The sequence below is a fragment of the Lineus longissimus genome, chromosome 16 (genome assembly GCF_910592395.1).
Source record: "Lineus longissimus chromosome 16, tnLinLong1.2, whole genome shotgun sequence".
NCBI classification, from domain to species: Eukaryota; Metazoa; Nemertea; class Pilidiophora; order Heteronemertea; family Lineidae; genus Lineus; species Lineus longissimus.
In genome coordinates, this window is record NC_088323.1 from 3,230,338 (window position 1) to 3,254,696 (window position 24,359).

General features: G+C 40.5%; 3 protein-coding genes and 5 non-coding genes across 16 annotated transcripts in view; 2 read left to right on the forward strand and 6 right to left on the reverse strand.

The window, feature by feature from the left end:
• The window catches only part of LOC135500125 (receptor for retinol uptake stra6-like), a 25,347-nt gene extending 12,603 nt beyond the window's left edge, over positions 1-12,744 (reverse strand). The window contains exon 1 of one of the 2 annotated variants that reach the window (XM_064791369.1): positions 12,565-12,744. The gene's annotated coding sequence lies outside the window, so the exon portion shown is untranslated. Of the gene's footprint in view, positions 1-836; positions 1,028-12,564 lie in introns of those variants that run through there. The other variant, XM_064791370.1, reaches the window with a different exon arrangement.
• On the forward strand, positions 2,381-15,446 carry LOC135500124 (receptor for retinol uptake stra6-like). 6 transcript variants are annotated; one of them, XM_064791361.1, is made up of 19 exons: positions 2,423-2,452; positions 2,687-2,764; positions 5,557-5,733; positions 5,982-6,045; positions 6,663-6,748; positions 7,024-7,157; positions 7,469-7,638; positions 7,723-7,857; positions 9,494-9,558; positions 9,707-9,851; positions 10,401-10,590; positions 10,904-10,979; positions 11,245-11,317; positions 12,174-12,222; positions 12,624-12,741; positions 13,060-13,161; positions 13,355-13,518; positions 13,788-13,961; positions 14,232-15,446. In XM_064791361.1, the coding sequence occupies exons 3-19, from the start codon at positions 5,660-5,662 to the stop codon at positions 14,585-14,587; spliced, it is 2,175 nt and encodes a 724-aa protein (XP_064647431.1). In that variant the 5' UTR covers positions 2,423-2,452; positions 2,687-2,764; positions 5,557-5,659; the 3' UTR covers positions 14,588-15,446. The 6 variants fall into 6 exon arrangements, with proteins under 6 accessions (XP_064647432.1, XP_064647431.1, XP_064647434.1 ...); XM_064791362.1 differs by having other exon boundaries at positions 2,381-2,764; positions 5,407-5,733; XM_064791364.1 differs by lacking the exons at positions 2,423-2,452; positions 2,687-2,764 and adding an exon at positions 5,134-5,238 and having other exon boundaries at positions 5,407-5,733.
• Trnar-ccu (transfer RNA arginine (anticodon CCU)) lies at positions 11,782-11,854 on the reverse strand. Its single transcript has one exon. It is a non-coding gene; the product is annotated as a tRNA-Arg (tRNA).
• Positions 15,447-15,952: 506 nt separating the features above from the next.
• On the forward strand, positions 15,953-18,667 carry LOC135500398 (isopentenyl-diphosphate Delta-isomerase 1-like). Of its 3 annotated transcripts, none has more exons than XM_064791846.1 (6): positions 15,953-16,148; positions 16,508-16,686; positions 16,936-17,028; positions 17,199-17,329; positions 17,513-17,705; positions 17,901-18,663. In XM_064791846.1, the coding sequence occupies exons 1-6, from the start codon at positions 16,054-16,056 to the stop codon at positions 18,035-18,037; spliced, it is 828 nt and encodes a 275-aa protein (XP_064647916.1). In that variant the 5' UTR covers positions 15,953-16,053; the 3' UTR covers positions 18,038-18,663. The 3 variants fall into 3 exon arrangements, with proteins under 3 accessions (XP_064647916.1, XP_064647918.1, XP_064647917.1); XM_064791848.1 differs by having other exon boundaries at positions 15,973-16,077; positions 17,901-18,665; XM_064791847.1 differs by having other exon boundaries at positions 15,980-16,162; positions 17,901-18,667.
• A 781-nt stretch (positions 18,668-19,448) lies between these two features.
• Positions 19,449-19,520, reverse strand: Trnad-guc (transfer RNA aspartic acid (anticodon GUC)). The gene has a single exon. It is a non-coding gene; the product is annotated as a tRNA-Asp (tRNA).
• A 673-nt stretch (positions 19,521-20,193) lies between these two features.
• Positions 20,194-20,265, reverse strand: Trnad-guc (transfer RNA aspartic acid (anticodon GUC)). Its single transcript has one exon. It is a non-coding gene; the product is annotated as a tRNA-Asp (tRNA).
• An 846-nt stretch (positions 20,266-21,111) lies between these two features.
• Trnad-guc (transfer RNA aspartic acid (anticodon GUC)) lies at positions 21,112-21,183 on the reverse strand. The gene has a single exon. It is a non-coding gene; the product is annotated as a tRNA-Asp (tRNA).
• Positions 21,184-23,023: 1,840 nt separating this feature from the next.
• Positions 23,024-23,095, reverse strand: Trnad-guc (transfer RNA aspartic acid (anticodon GUC)). The gene has a single exon. It is a non-coding gene; the product is annotated as a tRNA-Asp (tRNA).
• Between the last annotated feature and the right edge of the window lie 1,264 nt (positions 23,096-24,359).

Consider the following 24,359-nt stretch of genomic DNA (forward strand, 5'->3'; position numbering starts at 1 on the left):
TGAAAATGCATGATATTTTCAGCGACAGTACAATATGTGTACAATGCATCGCGAATTCGATAATCACTCGTGATCTAGATGCCCAGACTGAAAAAAACATGGGGATGGACATAGGCAAGCTGTCACCTGTCCCGCTATGCCTTTTTAGTATGTAAGATGTACAGGGCCTGTGCTTTAGAATATTGGCCTTATCTGACAGCGGGGCCGGCTGCAGACATGCCAAATGAGCATTAATCGAAGGAAAGGCATTTTGCCAAGACGGAAGAGCCGGAGCAGGCAAAGAAGACTACGTTTCAGGAACACCGCAGTACATGACCTGAAACTTTATTAACGATAATCAAAAGCGTAGAGGACGTAGAACTACATGTAGGCTCCCAAGATGGCCAGGCTGATGGCGTTACCTGCATAACTATCTGTAGGGAGACAAGGTGGAAATGCAAAGGACGACTGAGTTGATCATCATACATTATCGATTAAAGTACAGCTGCTATACAAAAAGTCAACAACCACGCTAGACGTAGTCAAGCGACTCTGACATGCCGCTGACATGACTTATCTGTACAGTATAGAGATCGTGATTATTAGATATGAATAGCGTCATCAATTTATCCGCCTACGCTAACTACACATCTCTTGTTGTACATGTACGTAAAACCTATCATAGGCAGTATGCATATACAGAAAGAAAAAGGCAATGACACAACATGATCTGCTTCTAAGCGATATTTTCATCACGTTAATTATTGCTAAAAATAATGGGATTCTCAAGTATTTAAATGTTATTGTGTGGCTCAGGTCATAAACATCCGGTCTTGTTTTGTGATACACCCTCCTACCTGCAACGCCTATTGTAATCATAGACATCAACTAGTAGTACTTATTATCCTCACGAATATTGTGCAGTCCAACTAACTATCATCGCATGCTATAGCAGCATACTCATTCCATGAAGACAGAATTACTGGTCAACGTTAACATCACAGCGTAACCACATTTTCTTCCATATCTGTCATGCCTGTAATGACTTTGATTAGATCTTGTTTATTTCGATTAAAACACGCATCGATTCAAAATGGCGAATGGACAGCTTCGCGTTGGATCGTGGGTGTGGTCGATAAAGGGCGTGGCACACGTGGAAGAAGGGACACTGCAGAAAACCAATGACTCCAGGATTATATGTATAAATCTTGTTGCAGTATATACATGTACATAAGCATTTTTCGATTAAGCGATTATAGAACTGCAAATATCTGGTCCATTTCTTATCAATTAGATTTCTGTTTTTTTCCCAATGATTATGGACGGGTAAATGTTGCCGCGCCACATGTTTTGATGCATTGTATATTGTATACGTATGCACACACACACACATTAAACGCAACTACTTGCGCCACAATTGATGATCCAGTGCCTTCATTTTATTTCGTGCCGCTTATACCTCGCAGTGCAATCAGGTCGCGCCGGAGGCCAAAGTTAATGTTATGTTTCTGGTTTCATGGTCCACTGAAAATGAATGCGGTCATGCGGCGTTTATTTTCAGTGATAATTTTCATTACTTTGAGTGAGCCAATTTCGCGAAATGCAATCTACTAACAAAGAGGTAAAACAGCACAGATTCAGAAAAAATGAAAATTAGCGGCGTGTGGCAAAACAATACTGAATAATCTATGTACAATCAGTGCACGCCTAGAGGGAAATTCCAACAATGAGTCATGCGTGTAATAAGGTAGTTCAAATAAACGCCATGTGGCGAACAGGTGCAGGATATCGTCTGCTGGCTACTGAATGGGAAAATAAAAAGACGTGCGGGGTTGGAATTGAGGCGGGCGGAAACCAGAAACATAACATTAACTTTTTTGCCGTCTATTGTCTGCTCGCACCTAAGCCTAAATTCCCAGTTTACTGACTTATGTAAGTGTTATCAGGACAAATCTTGATAACATCGACCCCAACGAGAAGGTTTGGTGGGGGTCGATAGGTTGATAGGTTTATAGGACGTAGTTGCCACGAGGCTACAAAACTGGGTGTGTTTTTTTTCGGTGAATGATTTTTTTTCTTACAAGCGTGGTTAAGGTGTTCTGTGAGGTATAGTATGTCATTTCGTTCAAATTTCAAATCTGAAGGACCATGGGTTAGAGACACCGTATTTTCCGCAGGGCATAACGTCATCTTCTGGCTTGGCATTTGTGTTTATTGCGTGAAACATCTTACATGCAGATCAGTGGAACTAAAGTATACATGCCCTGATGCAATTAGTGTCTGTACACGCTTCCAGGATTATCGATGATCCACCTATTCATCACCTAATAGCTGATGGAGGCGATATGTTGCTAAGCAAATTTCTCTGGCCAACAGTATGTACGGATACGACACCAGCGTGCAGCCATGGTCGATTATCTCAATGCATATTCTCTGATAAAGAGTAGGGTATGACACTTGTGTGCAGCCACTGGTAGTATATCATAAAGGATTTTCTCGCATATTTAAACAATAAAATATTTAAAAGTGGGGATATAGTATATTATTTGATATTTCATTTGTAATCTGTGGTATGTTTCTTATTTAACCTATGCATTGGCAAGTTGGGAATTGCAGCTACAATATATAGCGTTGGGTTCTCACATGTGTGTCATGGTCGACATCTGTTAAAGAAGGAACTATCGATTAAACTGTCATATGATTACAGCAACCAGGTAAACTACATCGAATGTACAACATAGCACACGGTCCTCATAGCCAGAGAAGAGCTTGGTTTGCCTCCAAGGTAAGAGTTCGCGAACCTTTCAATTTGTTAATTGAAGTCAAACATCTTTGTATGTACTAGGCTATTGTCGTAGTTTATATCATGCCTTGTGTTCACAGCTGAATTGCAGTCAAAGCTGGTGGGGCTTCGAGGTCAGTTTCATAGCTTATGTAGTTCAGCAACGTTGACCTGCATTTCATTCATAGGTCAGATACCAACAATATCAGATTGAAGCCATTTATTGATAGTAGTTCAGCAACGTTGACCTGCATTTCATTCATAGGTCAGATACCAACAATATCAGATTGAAGCCATTTATTGATAAATATTTTATATGCTACCAACGCCAGCCATTCCTTCAGGTTTGTTTGTTGGTAAAGCAAATTCTATGCCATAGCCTATTATATATATATGCTGATTCGTACACATTGCTACAATTATAGTGCAGGGGTGCATTACAGTTGGTCGTGCATTACAAACTACAGATGACAAATGAATTTACAGTACTAGTACAGCCTGCTAATATATAAGAGATAACCATGGCATACAATCTACAAATGATAAGTAATTTACAGTACTACATTTGTACAAAATATTCATGTTGTATTCATAAAACAAATCAGTAGTTTGAAAATGTCAAATATTCAAATATGCTTGGGAAAAGTAGTTTGAAAGTCATCATGTGCATGGTTACGAGTACACTCGAGATACATCGATTTTTAACATGCGCTGAAGAGCCAATTGAAATTTGTCACGACCATTAAAAAGTTCTGTTGTCCAGAAATGGTGCTGGATGAGCTGCCATGTATGGATGAATTTCGTTTGCGTAGACTTTCAAGTGTGGTTTATGCAGCATACATGTATGCCATTGCATATTATGTTTAAGGAATTGACCGAACTGGAAGTATATATGATTAGTTGTCTCACAAAATTTGTTTCTTACATTTACAAGTAAAAAAGATATGATAGTATGACAGTAAATGGCAGGAGCAAATGGTGACTGGTCGCGTGGATGATAGCAGAAGGCAACTCACCAACGTTATATACGACTCTAAGTGCTATTCAGTCTGGCTATGCAAACAGCAGGCCATTAATATTTTGGTTCCCCGACAATCACCATTATGGTTGTGGAGCCGTTATGAGTAAGGAGATGCCAGAAGCATATGCAAACAGTTAGATGTGTTATGATACTGCTTGGCTTTTCAACCCCTCAACGGCCATGCAGCAATAGAGTCGAGAGCTTCCTTGATGGGCTACCATCAAGGGCATAATTGTTCACATCATTGGGTCAATATTCTGTAGAGACCGACTGAATTTCTCTTGCATTTTGTGCTGAGAACAGTGCAATACGCTATAAAGAAGACTGCTTAGACATGTTACAGTAGACTCTTTAACGAGATGATCGATGCAAGACACGGCAGGTAAAAGTAGGAAGTGGCAATGATTTGCCACTAACCACTATACTAGTCATGCTAGTCTAGAATACCAAGCCGTTCTAATTCGAGTAGGCCCTACACCATTACATACATACATATACAGATATGTACATGGCGCTTTTCCACCATATAAAATTCTTCAAAGCGCCCACCCGAACGCCTAAGAAACCAAGAAACAGTTCATAGGAACTACCCCCACCCCCACTCTCACCCCCAGTCTAAGAAGCACAGAGAAGGGGGTCCGTCTCTCCAAAATTTTTACCGCCTAAACAAAATAGGTTCGTCTTCCTTGCCAGACTCTGAATGTAAGCCAGACTATGAATGTAAGTCATAGTATCATAAAGTAAAGAGAAACGGGTCTGAGCTATTGTGAGCGTCTCTGATGATGTAGTGGGTGTACGAACGCACTCCTTGGAGCGAATTGATCTACATGTAGGCTGCACGGTGCCCGATTTCCATTTATCTTTGAGCGCCAGCAGACTTTACAGTACACTCGGTGCTCGCCGTATATTGCGAGTGGATGTTGACTTTCAGCTTCCCTTTATCGTCGGCCCTCTCCCTCTCTTGCTGAGTCAACGTTGGTGTGCTCTTAGAGAAATCGACTTCTCTGAGGTGTGCTCGGTTGCTGGCATCAGTCGGCGTTCATCATGTGGTATCTGCCGCACACACTCGCAATGCAAAAGGCTAAAGACTCCAGAAATATGTCTGACCTGGAATTGAACATTGGCCGAATATTCTAAACTGTATCTCAAGTGTGCACTTTAAAAAAATAATGTATCGATCAAATTTCCTCTGTATAGGGCTTTGTACTTTTGTGTCGAGGTCTTCTCGTATTGTTCAACGATGTAGTGATGGGACAAAACACTCATCTTCAGGAAGGTCTCCTGACTAGGTCATAGTACATTTAACAGGAAACGGGTCACCCATACAGGCCAGATCGGGTCAAGAAACTTGTTGACGAAAGACGTAATTCTGATTAAAAATCTGCTTCTAGCGTCCAAAGATTTTCCTCGTAGATTTTCTGTAGGTTCTCCTCAGAGTCCTCCTCAGATTTGCATGGTTCGGATTTTCACGTTTTACAGTAGAGGTGAATTTGAATTTGAAAAAAATATGTAAATATTTAAATATGTCAAACATTGGGCGGTTTGTTTGACCCACGAATATATAGTCGGCCTACATATTACATTCCTTTTTGGTACGTGTACAATCATTATTCTATCTTTGCAGGTAAAGGCCGAATACGATACCATTTTAATGGGAGATTCATTACATCTTTCGATTCATGCGTTCCTGGGCTTGTTAGAATACATGATGAACTGTTCCGTGTTTGATCTGTTGATACTGAGACAATCCTGGTTGTGATTTGAATAATTTCAGGAGTTCATCACTTTCACCCGGGTAACGTGTGTTGTGGACTTGGCAGCTTTGAACTTTGGAGACAATCTTCTAGTGGCCGCTACATCGTAGCTAATCTGCAGACATGTCTGTCAGTCTTGGTGCCATATCCAACCTGTACGGCTTTTATCAACAGGCTAAGGGAGTGGCGACAACTAAGTAAGTTGTTCCAGTTAGACTGCGACCCGTTTTGCAGCATGGCGTCATTGGCGGTCTGAAGAGAGACACCCCATTGCTTTCTAAGGTTATTTGGCACAATACATGGGCAGTTTCAGATATCTTTTCAAATAAGAGGGGGGGGGGACCTCGCCTTCTTAATCTGTAGTGGAGTATGCAATGATATGTGATGTAGGATTACTTAAATTGACAGTCACAACACAAGTCATTATACGCTCGCTTATTTTCAGCCAAACAGAATGCGATCACTTAATCCAACGCGACCTGTTCTACTATTGGGTCCTCCTGCCGTCGGTAAGTTCATAATTTAAGCACTATACCTGTTTTGCAAAAAACTTTGAAAACATTAACAATGCCGTTGTGTTAAGCGTGAGTTGTGCAGGCATTATACATGTCAAGTATCATCCAACTGGCGCGTCTAGTTGATGCACGGCCACGCTTATTCGTGATTTCACGCAGGCCATATGAAAATTGTGTACGCGAATGGACCTCTGGCCTCATCTGCTAGGGTACTGCTGGGTAGATTATACAGAGAATGTACCGGTATATGTGAAACCCACTGTCACATTTTCTTCTAAATTATTCATATCATAATTAACTCGATGAGGTCAATCTGCCACGCCCCTGCGAGAATACATCATAGACATTAATCATGCAGATTAGGTTTGCCCTAATTGCATACTGTACGATTAACATTTTTTTCATCTCATCAGCAATATCTCACCCTCGTATCCATGAAGATCAGTATTTTCACAATCCTATAACAATGTTTGGATTGAGGCAGAAGATTGAGTATGTGTAGGCTATAATCGGCACATGAAGACCATGCACCAATCTAACCCCGAGCTCCTGCCTATGGTCCTCATTCAATATCGTAATTTGTGATTTTTTTTCTTTCAAATGTTATGCAGATTGGGATAATATGCACGCTGATGGGTTTTGTGAAGAGAATGCAACTATTGCCAAATATCCTGAGTGGGAGACCAGGCATCCTGATGTAAGGCTCTTTTGATCAAACGTTTTGCTCGGTTATTTCTTCTTATTCTGCGTTCAAGCTGCCTAAACTGTGGCGGAGAACTTGGCCAACCAAAGGTTTGACGCCACAACGAAATAGAGTGGTCGTTGTATACTAGGCATTATTGCTTGGGAGCAAGGACAGGTAAATGGGCAGTGTACAAAGTGACTACAATATGAAATACAAGATTAATAAAATGTGTAGGCCTAAACCGAATTGGTGGTCAAGATAACTATTGCTATAATCATTCCATTCAGACCAATGAACTTCCTAGATGACAGAGGCAACCGTCTTTCCTACGCAGCTGTGTTTGGACTGACCTCATCTCTGTGTATGAGGATGATACAGCAGGAGTTCCCGGTCCCCATCATAGGACCCGCTTATCTTAAAGGTGTGGAGGCTACTTTCCTAAAAACTCGGCGGTTTGTCACACTTTTCTATTCTCTATAAAACTTTACACGTCTAAAGGTTTTTCAGTGCGCCTAAAAAGTTGTAAAGGTTCATAACTGTATAGGCCAAAAAGCCTTTGTATGTTTTTTTAAAAAGCTCAATGACCTTTCTTTCTGATATGGTACCGCGCACAGCTTCAACTTGAGAAATGACAACTTACGTACAAGCAGTAGGAACGTCCCGATATCCAAGACATCTCCATTATCGTTTTTGCAAATGATTCACTGTTTTCTTACTTCTATTCAATTCAAGTCTTGGCCAAGTTGGCCACCATGCTGCTGTATGGCTTTGCACTCTACCCGATGCTAGCCGCGCTGACTGTGGGGACCGTGCTGAGCTTCGGCCTGGGGACACTCTACTGTTGGATGTTTTTCATCGTTAACATGATTCTCTTGACGGACTGTGCAAATGACTGGCAATGGGTTAGTATAACAGCCTGAAAACTTTATTTTTCCGTCAAAAATGATTTTCTTAAAGAATACCTGATGAATCTGTTACGGTTTCAGGAATTTTACATGGAGCATGTCTTCCTGCCAAGTGTACCCGAGTTGATCTGCAGTACCTTCCTGGCTATTTCGTTCCCGATCAGGTTTGTCAAGAAACTCATCAAGAAGATACGCAAGATAGATATCAAGGACACAGTAAGTCACATACTCCACGCCGCCTCATTAATAACTGTTGCTAAATACAGACTTGCTGACTAGAGAGTGAGTCCAATCATTGGGCTGCACAAATTTGGATGAAGTGACAAATTGACGAAAATGGCGTTCCGGGTACTTGATCATTCGTGGCCTTATCTGACATTAAACATCATTAGCCTCCTGGAATCTGCCACGGATCGTCAATTGAAAACAAACAAAAAATTGTTCTCAACTTTAGCATCGACCAGTCTAACGTATCATTTTAGGTTTCGGTTCTATGGACGCAAGCTAAAGATACGAGAGACAGTTTCTTTGCAAACAAAATATAATTTTTAGAGTGTAAAAATAACCTTTGTTATTTCCTGATACAGCCAATGATCGCGAGTCTTGCAAGTAGCCATTAACAGCCCCGCATTTGCATATCACTTACACTTGCTCACTATACTACATTGTAATCACTATAGAAACTCTGCTTCCACATCCTGACCTTCACCTAAATGTGACCAACACTGTGTCAATAGTTTGTTGTTCATTGTTAGCATCCTCTCACACTCTCCGGCCATTACTGTTAACCTGCAAAGTGTCGTGCCTCAGTAATTTTGCAATTCGCGAAAAGCTCTATAACGGTTTTGATTTTTGCCGGCAAATTTTTGATATTTCTTTTAAATTTTCCAAAAATAATTTCGTGATCTGTATTTTCACGAATCGGGGTTATTCGCGAAATCTGCAAAATAAATGTTACATTCATATCATTTCAGGAAAAAGCGGTTGAGTATAATTATGAACAGTTTCAATCACTTTGTCTTGAATTCGCGTTTTCTATTTTGTCGTATAAAGACGCTCCCTTCAAATTGCTTGAAGTGAGGGAATAGATAGACATTAGCTAGTAGCGAGTTAAACCAAATGCTTTCCCTGTCAAGGTGGAATGATGAAATAGCGGATTTTCAGGAGTACGTTTTTTTTTCAACGTGCACCGAATTCCATCTGTTGTTTAGTTTCTTTTGTCCTCTTCCTCTTTACGGTGGAAGTTATGTTGACTTATTCTTTGCATTCGTATATATTCCAGTAATTCACGCATTATTTCGTCTGATGCACCATATGCAGACAGTGAAAAACAATCTTTTAACGCGGGATAAAATATACCGATCATTGAGGCGCTGTGTACATGTAATTGACGACCTATGTTTAAATTTGTATTTCTGTATTTTGCATCTGTATTTGTCAGGCGCGTGTTAGGACCATGCACACCAGTAACCTGCATCGTTCTTTGTACTCGTTAGTACAATAATATCTACATATTATTGTTAAAGCCCTTTGTGTACACTGTCTTAGTTGAAGATTCGCCTTCGATGATATATTCACGGTCAACTCACCTTTTTTCATCCTTCCTTGAAGACTATTTCTGGGGCCCTTAAATACCCAATTGGCTAATTTAACCCGAACCCCTAAACTGTGTTTATTTTGCTGAAGACGAAATTAACTTCTTGAGCTTGTACCGATGCAGGTAGTATATCAATTCGAAAACGTTCGTCAATTAATCGCTGTTCTTTATATACATGTATCAAACTTATAGTGTCATTTTTTATTTTCCATTGATGTAATTTTCTATTTTAAAAATGGTGTCATTTTTTTGTAGCAAGAATTCTTTGAGGGTTCTTATCAAGCGAAGTATGTGAGGCAGCTGCTTAAACCACCAATAGTGTAGGTATTTAGACAAATTATTGTTCTTTCAACAACATTTACCCGGTATTAGGCCGACTTCATACTCCGAAGCAAGCGTCCGTATTGGAATCTCGCCGCATCGGACGCACGCCAAGGCGTTTTACGTTTTTTAGTTTCGTCTTTATAGGGATATTAACGATGATTCGAAACCGAAACTGAAGGAGAGGCTCACAAAGAAGATAAAGTCGATGACATACACAAAGGTGTCGGGGTTCCGGTACTCGCCTCGCATTCTCTCTACCTATACTGCTGGAATTATTTTGCTCTTTCTGGCAAGTACTGAAAAATATCCAGGTTCTTCATATCATGTGATGCATTTTATTCATCTAAAATAATGAATAGGGAAATAGAGTAGAACAAGCTTCTTTACCAGTCATTCCCTTTACCTTCATGAATCATGTGTACAGAAGCTTGAACAACTTGGCATGCAGAAGTAGTAATCCTATTACTAAATGTCTATGCCTATAATACATGTAGGTCTAGAAAAAACACCACGAGCCTCAACTCAGCTAGCAAGCTCCGTAAACTGTGTTGGGCGATTAGTCGTGTAAATGTAATGTTGGAAGAAAATAAAGACCACTTGGGAAACTTATTTTGTCAGAGAAGGCCGCCGTCTTGATATATAGTATACATTATGAAGACGTAGTCCGACTTGGAGTCGAATCACCATAGGTGGCAGACACTGATGCATTGCTCTTACCACTGCGCCACTCTGACCGCCCGAAATGATTTCTCGGACTATAGTTTTAACCAATCAATTTCGTTGTGAACATTGACTAAAACGTTTCGTTTGTATATTTGTTTCTCTGATTCATTTGCAGATTTCCTTCCAATCCTTCTCTAACCTCGTTCTGGCGATAAAAGCTGCCTTATATGTTTTAGGGTCAGGGATAGACCCCAAGGATAACAGGACGCTCGACGAGGTCTATGATAGTATCTCTATTGCTGCTGCAGGGAACGACAAATCTGGATTGGCTCGGTTACTCTATCATTGGTTTCACACATTCTTAGGTGAGAAGCATCAGTGGTGTCATTTGGTTCATAATATAAATTTGTAAATAATAACGTGACCATCCCCCAACCCCATCTCAATCTAGCCCCTGGACTGTAATGCTTCAGCCTGGTCTTGTGGACAAAAACAGATTAGTCTCTTGGCTTCAGAGGTCGTTAAAAGAAAAAGCATGATGTTTTCCAAATGTTGATCCCACCGCCGAGTTGTGCAATTGTGCAAGTTATATACGGCGTATGCGACATTCTTTATAGATTTAATCTGAGAGTAATTAGGTTAGCCTAAGGTTTAACGGTCACTCACATTATTTTGCAGTGCTCCTCTGCCTAGCCGTCACACTCTGCAGCATAATTGGCATCCTCCAAATCGCCCTTGGATTACGGGCTTACAGGTAAGTGTACTACATTGTATTCATGTAGCCATGTAGCCGGGTCTTTAATTTTTAGGCATCGTGTCCCATGGCAGGATTGGCATTTCCCATGGCAGAATTGGCATTTTGGAATCAGTCAGATCTGCGATTGCGAATTCCGCCCAGCCCCTGGTAGGTTGATTTGTGTTTAACTTCTAAAACTTACCATTGAGGTAGTAGTACCTGAACTATAAGATGTAATCCAGATACATTACAGTTGTCATTTTCATTTCTGAAATTTTTCCAGGGAAGACCTATTAAATGCTCATAGTGGTGACTTCTCGAAGATTGGACCGCGTGACGGTTATAGCTCACTTATGGTAGGTCAATTAATGACACTTTCTTCATCGGAAAATACATGTGGAGTGAAACATATATTGAAAGATCTTGTGACCCGATGACTTGCTCGTTTGTGTTAGGTCCAGGATCACAATAAATATACATAATATATCGACCTATAAAGGGAGGCTGCGTATGGATAGTCTGACATTCACTCCATGAGCACCACAGGTGGTGAAGGTTCTAATGATGGAACGGTCTTATGCAATATGGTATTATTCATTAAGTCACCAATAGATGAGTTACATCTTGCCACCCGGCAGCGATTCCTCGTGTTAAAAAAAGTCACACCATGGTGTAATAACGGCAATTGAGGATGTAAAACAAAATAGAAACGCTTATAAAACACCAAAGGTGTCCGAGCTCTGAAAAACTGAGACCAGAAGAACCTCACTGAACACTCCAGGAGATCAATCGGAAATTTTATGAAAATGATTTTTATTACAACCACCGGCGGGACTCGAACCCGCAATCCTCGGCTTAGGAGGCCGATGCCTTATCCATTGGGCCACGGTGGCAGTTGGCTTACAGGAAATAAAGTAATTCTGCAAATGGTGACATGACAATGAAAGGTTTCATTGTTAAATATGCACTGTAGCCAATGCTTAGCTTGGCGGCAGAAGCAGTGGGATAGGACTACCAGGTGTTTTAACTAAAGGTTTCAAGATTTGCTCCGAATTTACAGGGGAAATTTGAACGGGGCCTTCGATGATCGTTCTTCTTCATATTACAGTGATTCTTTACAATTTTTACCTGTTTGCAGAGATTACAGATTCCAAGTCATTCAACATTACTCAACACAATATATACTAGCATGTGGTTGATTTTTTTATACAGGTTGCATTTGTGAGATATTCGGGTTACCAGGTAGCATACATATTTTGGGGTAAGCGGCTCTTTTTGATTTCATATACGGATGTTCAGACTGTTTCCTAGCTACGTAATGTCAGAGCCAGCTTCCGCATGTTAGCCAAGTCCTTAGTATTTAGCTTGGCGGCAGAAGCATGGGCAAGGGCTATAATCTTACTCAGGTCTTGTGTTTAAAGGACTATATGTCTGAGCAGCGGCCCTTTAAAAAAAGGAGAGCTTTACTTGAGAGACGGGACTGTCTTCTCGTATGAAGGATGTTAACACTGCCTCAGTACATGATAGTGTGTCTCTACCATTGAGTAGGTGGCCTCCCATTGTGAAATATGTACACGAAAACGAAATCTGACAAGAAACGTACCTTGACTTTCGATCTTTAGGCAGCGGCAACACCCCTCACTCAATATGCTATCTTTACAGCATTCATCCTACAGTTTGTCGTTATCCTCCTCGTCCTGTGCGTGCTGGCCTACGTCATCTTCATCCCGATTATCTTTGGCAGAGCACTCTGGTTTATCCATTTGCTTAGGGATTATTGGTAAGTGCAGTACTGTTCAGGAGTAGTATCAGTTGATAATGCACGGCAACTTGCAGAGTTCTGCACGGTCGTAATGGGATCGGCTGCTGGTTTGCAGTACACGCAGTCACTGTTGCCAATAAATAATGGTTAGACGTCTGACTACTAGATGTCATATCTGCCAGACTCTGATCCCACACGTGACTAATTGTAAGTCTGTAGCCCGACGTGACTAAGTCTGTAGACTTAACCGGCTGTATATCGTTTCACGATCAGATTGCAGCAGCTCTGACATCGAAACCTCATCACTTGGCTTCAGTATAAACATTCATTTTTCAGGCCAGTCATCGCCATCAGTATCGTCATCAGCCTGATATCTTCCTTATCGGCAAGATTCATATTCCTGCAGAAGCGGGGGAAGATATTTGCAATGAATAATAGGTATGGGTGGGAGGGTAGTTGCAAGATGTGACCGATTACGTAATACAATGGTTAGACGCTACATTAACTTTAAAAACCTTTACACGTGGCTTTGTAATGGAGGACAACCACTTTAGCCAATTTCTTAATGTTACATTTCCCAATGTAAATATCGCGTTTTCAAATGGTCTACCATTTTTATCCTTTGTTTCAGACGACTCCTCTTTTGCGTGATGTACTTCCTATTTTTCTACAACGTCTTCGTCGGTTTCTTTTCCTGTATTCTGCGCATGCTCAAATCGATCGCATTTGGCCTGTTCTTCCTGAGCCGACTCGACAGCAGTACTCTCCCAAAGAAGTTTGAAAAGATGGATCCAGGTAACCAAGTTAAAACCTCGCCCCTGACTTTTTTGAAGAATTGAGGTCTTGCATCCTATCATGCATTTGTCATTTGCATAATGATCTATTCATCCCTGCCAACCAGTGAAAGATCAAAGCCCAGGGGACCTTAACTCTAACTGTTTGCAGGACATATATAACACGGATAACATGACACAACATAAAGATTTATATAGGGCACCTTTCCACCATGTGAACGTGTTCAAAGCGCCAAGCATCCTGATATAATTTGAATCATTTACCTATAGGTTTCAAAGCCTACGTCGGCCTGATCCACGTTGAGAACGCTCACACCCACCCAGTCCTGCTGACCTTCGTGAACATGGTGAAAGAGATCGTACAATTACAGAGAGACAAGGATGAGGAGGAAAGCAAGGCCGAAAAGGAACCCTATAAAAAAATCGGTCATAGTGCCGAAGATGGTACGTTGTCATGGTTACTGTTGCAACCTATAAATGAACTAATGCTGGCTGCCTGCGGCGGCCCTTTTTTCTCTTCGGTTTCGCTCAATGTATGGCGGCATGTAGAAGAAGCAGAGGCCGCTCAACTATACCTAGTATACCAGACTTATCAATACACCCCCACCCCCAACCTCAACGCGTTTTAGTACATTAGGCACGACTGAAAAAGGCCCGAGTCTAAAGATGGTTGATTAGAAGAAATAATTGACACCATTTCTCAATGAATTCCAGTGGTGGAGCTCGGAGCTAACATCGAAAAGAAAGAAGACGACAACAGGGAGGCCGTGGAGAAGAACGCAAGACGACGAAAGGCATTGCAGGCCCAGTGGTTCCTTGCCTACACCTTGCTCAACAACCTCCCGCTGAGGGCCACCAGGAAGCACTACATTGATGCTGAGAAAGAGAGGCTACAGAAACGGTTCAAGAAGCAGGCAGGCGAACTGGCCGTGGAGGTTGAGGACCCAGGAGCAGAGAATGATGGCCATGGACTGGGAGTCGAGCTGGCCACGGATTTTAAAGACCCAGGAGCAGAAAATGAGAAAAATAACGCAGCTTTTGCTAAGGGATTAGAAGTTTCTACGTTATGAAAAAGGAGCAATACAGTTGGGCCTCTTTGAGACCACTGGAGGATGGGCCCATGCCATAGTGACGTACATCGAACACACTGATTTGGTGTCAGAAATCCCCTTGGAGTTTTGTTACAGAAATATAAATTGGCTGATCATCCAGCCGCACCATTATTCCCGCCATTTCTGACAGTTCATCGGAAGACTATGTCAGGATGACAATGGCTAAGATTTGCATGATCCGTTATAGAGATTTACCTTCATTTATAAATTATATTGCAAGGGTTTTCTGGGCTTCTTTGGTTTGTGGCCCCCGAAAGGTGGGTTCCTAAAGAGGTTCTATTGTATTGAAAAACTGGAAGAAAGTTTGTAATGCGCCTAAATAATAATTGTGATTTTTTTTTAATTTACGAGCGCAAAAATATAGCTACGCGATCATCTGGCGGCTTACAGTTATGTATATATGTATATAATCTGCTACAGTAGTTGCAAGCCTACAATAGTGCCATAATTCGTTCATCCATTTGTTTATTTTTATTATTCTTTTTATCTGACCAATTTTTAACTTTTTGTATGTACGTACATGTATGTACCCCGACGTGTAGCATTTCACATGGACTTGTGTTATGGAGTGAGCAATTTATCCAATGAAAATTTCATCAATGCAGCCATCATTCAAAGGTTGTATATTGGCGTTTGATCGTTCAATGAACGGAAAACGCCTAGTGAAATTACTATAGGCACGGATGTATAGCACTGTACAAAAAATGAGTTAGGCACTTATGTTATTAGTGTGACGTTATATTACATGTATATATATATACGATTGCCACTGATTGTATTATTGGGTAGTATATAAAATAAAACACTGTCACTATTTTCCCAACTTGTTTGTAATTTCTCATGACTGCTGGTGTCAGATGGTGAGGACTTAGAAATATAACATGATTTAGCCCCAACTATCTATAAAATACCCTGTCGAAAAAAGGTGTAGGGTTAGGGTTAGGGATCACATTGAATAGTTTATCAGCCAGAATGAATCCTTATCCCTCAGATGACCCCATTCCCTCGAGTTCAACTTGAATGGATTATCACCTGCATAAATCCCTAACCATCATAAAGCCCCCAGCGGTCAAACTAACGCATTAGCTACGATTTTGAGTATCGAAACCCCTTTGTAAAATCACCTAAACCACTCCACCCACAAGAAAAAAAACTTAGGGAAAACTCCACATGACCACCTGAAAACTCTCCATTGGTTGTAATCTAAAAACTTCCTAACACAGTAAATAACCAAGTGCGCATTCGTATTTCCCGCGTTAAGTGGTTGTGAACTAATAGTAGCGTCACCTATTAGCCTAAGAAAATATCCGACCTTCCCTGATGTGGAAATCGGAGATATAATAAAACGCTTAGATGAACTATGGTCCGATTTTATGAGGTGATCGTTATGTAAATATATCGATTACAAGTCGAACCGCGAAGATATGTTTGCGCCTGTCTGGTCAAAGGTTTGTCAGAACATACCACTCAAGAGGTCTGCTCGACTGTCTCTGATTTCAATCGCATGCCTTCGAAATTGGTAGGTAGAAAATGGTAAACAAAATTTACAGCCTCTAGGAGTCTAGCAACGGCGTACATCAGCTGTATATCGTGTACATAAAGCGTGGTGGTGGTGTAAACGGAAAGATAGTCCCTCGTATCATAGAGTCCTTCGCAAATGCCTGTGCATTATTCACACGTACCTGTGCTATGTGCATGACCATGTGTACACATGGTCCATAGGGGCTTGACTTGACGTGCTCCACCCTGAAAACAAAACCTTACCCAGTTGCCAAAATTGCTTTCCAGTGTTGATGCTGGCAACACTTTCACCTTGTTATAACCGATTAACCGACCTGTCAAATGAATTCTAAGTAATCGAAGTTCTTCTAATTTCAGCACGATTAAACGAACACTGAACACAATGATGGAAAACAAAGCTGAAGCGATGCTGGCCAGACTGGATGAAACACAGGTCCAGCTGCTAAAGGAAAACTGCATCTTAGTTGATGAATCTGATAAGGCTATTGGATCAGCAACAAAGAAGGACTGTCACTTATTATCAAATATAGATAAAGGTGAGGAATCATCGTCAGGCTTGAGATAAGGTGGGGGGGGGGGTGATGCCACAACTTGATCCATTTCAACCCCTGTCCCTCAAAAATGTGCCTCTGTAGTCCAGCTATGCCTCAGCTTATGGACAGGCTGAGTTTCGTTTAATGCAAGGTGATTAAAATTGACAACCAGAAGTACAGTAATAGTACATATACCTGACGGCTTTTGAAATATGGAAATGTAAATAAATTTTGTGTCTGTTTTCTTTTCAGGGATGCTTCACAGAGCGTTTAGCGTTTTCTTATTCAACGAAAAAAATGAGTTGCTCCTACAACAAAGGTCAGATGCCAAAATCACATTCCCAGGTAGGACAGAGCTCAGTTGTTTTCAAAGGTATCCCCATTTTGAATAAGATGTCAAAGGTTGGTTGGTAGGCTGCGTGCTGCTTGGTTATATGAAAGAAAAGGATCTCATAAGCCATTTGCTGAATCTGCCTGGCCTTCTCTACCCTTTTTGTTTAAAACTTTAATTTCAGGACATTTCACGAATACATGTTGCAGTCATCCATTGAATTATGATTCCGAGTTGGAGGAGGAAAATGCTGTCGGGGTAAAGAGAGCTGCACAGCGGAAACTTGGACATGAACTAGGAATAACACCATTTGAGGTAAGACTGTAAGTTTATTGAGGCTCTCTCCTTTGATCACAATTTGACAATTTCCCTCAATAATTGCGTCTGGAATTAAGTTGTACCCAATAATTGTAAGAGCTAGGGCTACATACATGTTTTAGTTTTAAATGAATTTCCTTGCCTTCTTCAAAAACTTGTATGTTACTTGTTGTCTTCCAGGTTCCCGTTGAAAATTTCCATTACCTCACTCGAATTCATTACAAGGCTGACAATGTCCCAGCGGATGGTACGTTTGGCGAACATGAAGTAGACTATATCCTCTTCATAAAAGGAGATGTGAGTGTCGTACCAAATGAAAACGAGGTCAAGAGTCACCGATACGTCAGTAAAGAAGAGTTAGCACAATTCATTGGTAAGTTTTATAAGACAGCACTGTGCCTAGTCCTGAATTGCTGAATTGAGAGACATACTGCGACCGAGACGTACCCTGACCAAGGGAGATGACCGAGGTATTTGACGTGACCAAAGATCTCCTAATTCTAAATTAATATGTACACGTATGTAAATATTGGATTTATGCTTTATTGTTATTTAACTTTCTCTCCAGAAACATCACAAGAGACAAACACGCTTATTACGCCGTGGTTTCAGCTCATCGTCGACAAATTCTTGTATAACTGGTGGGATAGCCTCGATAGTCTGGAGGCCTTAGAGGACCACAAAACGATACACAGGATGTTATGAGACAGGCTACTGGACAATACAAACTCGCCCAAAAAGTGGATCAATTAATTTTGCTCAGTACCTTATACATGTATAAAAAAACATTTTCACCTGATGGTGGCCAAATGATGACTCGTGAGTAAATTGCTGAAACAAAGTCAGATTCCGGCTCATACGAAACATGTAGTCCATCCATAAGTGTTATGTATACTATAATATGGATGAGTTTCTATTTTGTAAACTGATTTTCTTCTGTCAGTGTCAGAATCATAGTAGGTTTTCTAGTCAACTCCAATCAATTTAGATGTGAAGTTCATATTAATGAATATTTATGATGCTCTTAATGAAATAAATAGACGTCATTTTGGACTAATTTTGTTTTGTTGGTGTAACTAAGAAATCAAGTGATGAAAGGTCTGTTCTCTGTTTTCCAGAGAACAGACCCCAGCCCCATCCACTACGTTCTGCAGGAGTTCTAATTGCTTTATGATTTCAAATTCTAGCCACTACGTTTTGCAGGAGTTCTAATTGCTTTATGATTTCAAATTCTAGCCACTACGTTTTGCAGGAGTTCTAATTGCTTTATGATTTCAAATTCTAGCCACTACGTTCTGCAGGAGTTCTAATTGCTTTATGATTTCAAATTCTAGCCACTACGTTCTGCAGGAGTTCTAATTGCTTTATGATTTCAAATTCTAGCCACTACGTTCTGCAGGAGTTCTAATTGCTTTATGATTTCAAATTCTAGCCACTACGTTCTGCAGGAGTTCTAATTGCTTTGTAATTTCAAATTCTAGCCATTACGTTTTGCAGGAGTTCTTATTGCTTTATGATTTCAAATTCTAGCCAAAATGGCGGTGCCTACCTGTGGTGAACCCTTAATGGCGAATTTCGCTTCTTGGTCATGGCACCTTCAAAAATCTCCTCTGGCTCTGTGTCAAGAATGTGTATCTCAATCCACAACTCGCCTATACTGTGTTGATGCAACTTTTGGAAATAAGCACTATTAATCTTAGGAAAAGAAGCAGCAGCAATAACTAGGAAAATGCGGAAGGAAAATATTAAAAATCTACGCCTCTCCGGCCGGGAATCGAACCCCGAACCCGGGTCTCCCGCGTGACAGGCGGGGATACTTACCACTATACTACCGAAGATTGCTGAGAGCTTGAAGTCAGATTCCAGATCATACGAAACATGTAGTCCACCCATAAGTGTTATGTATGATGTGGATGAGTTTCTATTTTGTATTAAAAGTGATTTCTTCTGTCAGTAACAGAATCATAGTAGATTTTCTGGTCAACTCCAATCAATTTTGATGTGAAGTTCATATTAATTAATATTTATAATGCTCTTAATGAAATAAATAGACTTAGCAAAAGAAGCAGCAGCAATAACTAGGAAAATGCGGAAGGAAAATATTAAAAATGTATGCCTCTCCGGCCGGGAATCGAACCCGGGTCTCCCGCGTGACAGGCGGGGATACTTACCACTATACTACCGAAGATTGCTGAGAGCTTGAAGTCAGATTCCACATCATACGAAACATGTAGTCCACCCATAAGTGTTATGTATGATATGGATGAGTTTCTATTTTGTATTAAAAGTGATTTTCTTCTGTCAGTTCAGAATCATAGTAGATTTTCTAGTCAACTCCAATCAATATTGATGTGAAGTTGATATTAATGAATATTTATAATGCTCTATTGAAATAAATATACGTCATTTTGGACTAATTTTGTTTTGTTGGTGTAACTAAGAAATCAAGTGATGAAAGGTCTGTTCTCTGCTTTCCAGAGAACAGACCCCAGCCCCATCCACTACGTTTTGCAGGAGTTCCAATTGCTTTATGATTTCAAATTCTAGCCACTACGTTTTGCAGGAGTTCTTATTGCTTTATGATTTCAAATTCTAGCCACTACGTTTTGCAGGAGTTCCAATTGCTTTATGATTTCAAATTCTAGCCAAAATGGCGTGCCTACCTGTGGTGAACCCTTAATGGCCCAATTTCGCTTCTTGGTCATGGCACCCTCAAAAATCCAATCTGGCTCTGTGTCAAGAATGTGTATCTCAATCCGCCACTCGCCTTTACTGTGTTGATGCAACTTTTGGAAATAAGCACTATTAATCTTTGGAAAAGAAGCAGCAGCAATAACTAGGAAAATATTAAAAATGTATGCCTCTCCGGCCGGGAATCGAACCCGGGTCTCCCGCGTGACAGGCGGGGATACTTACCACTATACTACCGAAGATTGCTGAGAGCTTGAAGTCAGATTCCAGATCATACGAAACATGTAGTCCACCCATAAGTGTTATGTATGATATGGATGAGTTTCTATTTTGTATTAAAAGTGATTTTCTTCTGTCAGTCACAGAATCATAGTAGATTTTCTAGTCAACTCCAATCAATTTTGATGTGAAGTTCATATTAATGAATATTTATAATGCTCTTAATGAAATAAATAGACGTCATTTTGGACTAATTTTGTTTTGTTGGTGTAACTAAGAAATCAAGTGATGAAAGGTCTGTTCTCTGTTTTCCAGAGAACAGACCCCAGCCCCATCCACTACGTTCTGCAGGAGTTCCAATTGCTCTATGATTTCAAATTCTAGCCACTACGTTTTGCAGGAGTTCTAATTGCTTTATGATTTCAAATTCTAGCCACTACGTTTTGCAGGAGTTCAAATTGCTTCATGATTTCAAATTCTAGCCAAAATGGCGGTGCCTACCTGTGGTGAACCCTTAATGGCCAATTTCGCTTCTTGGTCATGGCACCTTCAAAAATCTCCACTGGCTCTGTGTCAAGAATGTGTATCTCAATCCACCACTTTGCAGGAGTTCCAATTGCTTCATGATTTCAAATTCTAGCCAAAATGGCGGTGCCTACCTGTGGTGAACCCTTAATGGCCAATTTCGCTTCTTGGTCATGGCACCCTCAAAAATCTCCACTGGCTCTGTGTCAAGAATGTGTATCTCAATCCACCACTCGCCTTTACTGTGTTGATGCAACTTTTGGAAATAAGCACTATTAATCTTAGCAAAAGAAGCAGCAGCAATAACTAGGAAAATGCGGAAGGAAAATATTAAAAATGTATGCCTCTCCGGCCGGGAATCGAACCCGGGTCTCCCGCGTGACAGGCGGGGATACTTACCACTATACTACCGAAGATTGCTGAGAGCTTGAAGTCAGATTCCAGATCATACGAAACATGTAGTCCACCCATAAGTGTTATGTATGATATGGATGAGTTTCTATTTTGTATTAAAAGTGATTTTCTTCTGTCAGTAACAGAATCTTAGTAGATTTTCTAGTCAACTCCAATCTATTTTGATGTGAAGTTCATATTAATGAATATTTATAATGCTCTATTGAAATAAATAGACTTAGTAAAAGAAGTAGCAGCAATGACTTGGAAAATGCGGACGGAAAATATTAAAAATCTATGCCTCTCCGGCCGGGAATCGGACCCGGGTCTCCCGCGTGACAGGCGGGGATACTTACCACTATACTACCGAAGATTGCTGAGAGCTTGAAGTCAGATTCAAGATCATAGGAAACATGTAGTCCACCCATAAGTGTTATGTATGATATGGATGAGTTTCTATTTTGTATTAAAAGTGATTTTCTTCTGTCAGTAACAGAATCATAGTAGATTTTCTAGTCAACTCCAATCAATTTTGATGTGAAGTTCATATTAATTACTATTTACTAGCATATACCCATGGAGCGGACAAAGTTGAAATGTAATATACATTAGTTAAATGGGCACGATGATTGAACTACATTAAATTTCTAACGTTACTGAAGTTTTATTAAAGGTTAAACACGCAATGAACTGCATTTAGGGACTTATTTCTGCTATCTACATGCAGCCCCCAATAGATTGATTGGAGTACGCTATTTTACACAATACATTGAGACCAGTGACAGCAGGTCCTATTCCAAATAAGGCCCTCACATATTAGGCATATCACCTACCCACTCCCGTACCCAATGCCACTGTCGGACCAAAGCCAGGTGCATGGAGAGATGCAGAACGCAATTCAAACTGACAACATCAGTCAGTAAAGAATAAATCAAAGAGCAAGCGCTGGCCACTGTACATATTTTGTCCATCCTGGCATAACTGTTTATTGATACCCTGACTGCATGTTCCGGTAGGCCACTCTGCAGAATTTGCCTTATCACTCAGGTCAGTGTTTCTCGAATAGAACTAAAATAGAATAGGCTAATCATTAATCTCCCTGCTAATACCCTGCACCATGGACCAGGTTGTGTAGCACTACATACGTGCTGGAAGCTAATACTGATGTGGCAGGGAGAATATGCGTGAAATTTGTGTATGCTTTTGAGAATGAGCGGAGCTCTCCAATCGACGTGCTCTCTGAAAAGTTGTTATTTATTCTAAAACCACGAAGATATTCGACGTATGACACCCTCAGTGACACTCTTACGTATGATCCAGACCTACGAAGCCAAAGGTTGCAAGAATTCGACGCATTTCCAAGGCCCAATTTTGAAACAAAAATTACCTCCTAATTAGCGGCCACAACGCGCATTATAGTATAGATAATGCTCTAATGAAATAAATAGACTTAGGAAAAGAAGCAGCAGCAATAACTAGGAAAATGCGGAAGGAAAATATTAAAAATGTACGCCTCTCCGGCCGGGAATCGAACCCAGGTCTCCCGCGTGACAGGCGGGGATACTTACCACTATACTACCGAAGATTGCTGAGAGCTTGAAGTCAGATTCCAGATCATACCAAACATGTAGTCCACCCATAAGTGTTATGTGTGATATGGATGAGTTTCTATTTTGTATTAAAAGTGATTTTCTTCTGTCAGTAACAGAATCTTAGTAGATTTTCTAGTCAACTCCAATCAATTTTGATGTGAAGTTCATATTAATGAATATTTATAATGCTCTATTGAAATAAATAGACTTAGTAAAAGAAGTAGCAGCAATGACTTGGAAAATGCGGCTGGAAAATATTAAAAATCTATGCCTCTCCGGCCGGGAATCGAACCCGGGTCTCCCGCGTGACAGGCGGGGATACTTACCACTATACTACCGAAGATTGCTGAGAGCTTGAAGTCAGATTCCAGATCATACGAAACATGTAGTCCACCCATAAGTGTTATGTATGATATGGATGAGTTTCTATTTTGTATTAAAAGTGATTTTCTTCTGTCAGTCACAGAATCATAGTAGATTTTCTAGTCAACTCCAATCAATTTTGATGTGAAGTTCATATTAATTACTATTTACTAGCATATTGCCATGGAGCGGGCAAAGTTGAAATGTAATATACATTAGTTAAATGGGCACGATGATTGAACGACATTAAATTTCTAACGTTACTGAAGTTTTATTAAAGGTTAAACACGCAATGAACTGCATTTAGGGACTTATTTCTGCTATCTACATGCAACCCCCAATAGATTGATTGGAGTACGCTATTTTACACAATGCATTGAGACCAGTGACAGCAGGTCCTATTCCAAATAAGGCCCTCACATATTAGGCATATCACCTACCCACTCCCGTACCCAATGCTACTGTCGGACCAAAGCCAGGTGCATGGAGAGATGCAGAACGCAATTCAAACTGACAACATCAGTCAGTAAAGAATAAATCAAAGAGCAAGCGCTGGCCACTGTACATATTTTGTCCATCCTGGCATAACTGTTTATTGATACCCTGACTGCATGTTCCGGTAGGCCACTCTGCAGAATTTGCCTTATCACTCAGGTCAGTGTTTCTCGAATAGAACTAAAATAGAATAGGCTAATCATTAATCTCCCTGCTAATACCCTGCACCATGGACCAGGTTGTGTAGCACTACATACGTGCTGGAAGCTAATACTGATGTGGCAGGGAGAATATGCGTGAAATTTGTGTATGCTTTTGAGAATGAGCGGAGCTCTCCAATCGACGTGCTCTCTGAAAAGTTGTTATTTATTCTAAAACCACGAAGATATTCGACGTATGACACCCTCAGTGACACTCTTACGTATGATCCAGACCTACGAAGCCAAAGGTTGCAAGAATTCGACGCATTTCCAAGGCCCAATTTTGAAACAAAAATTACCTCCTAATTAGCGGCCACAACGCGCATTATAGTATAGATAATGCTCTAATGAAATAAATAGACTTAGGAAAAGAAGCAGCAGCAATAACTAGGAAAATGCGGAAGGAAAATATTAAAAATGTACGCCTCTCCGGCCGGGAATCGTGCGCATGGACTCACGCAAAGTTTTCTTGAAATATTTATGAATGTCGACCAATGAAAAGCCACGATTGGCGAGGAACATTCATAAAATTTCATAAAATCTAACCAA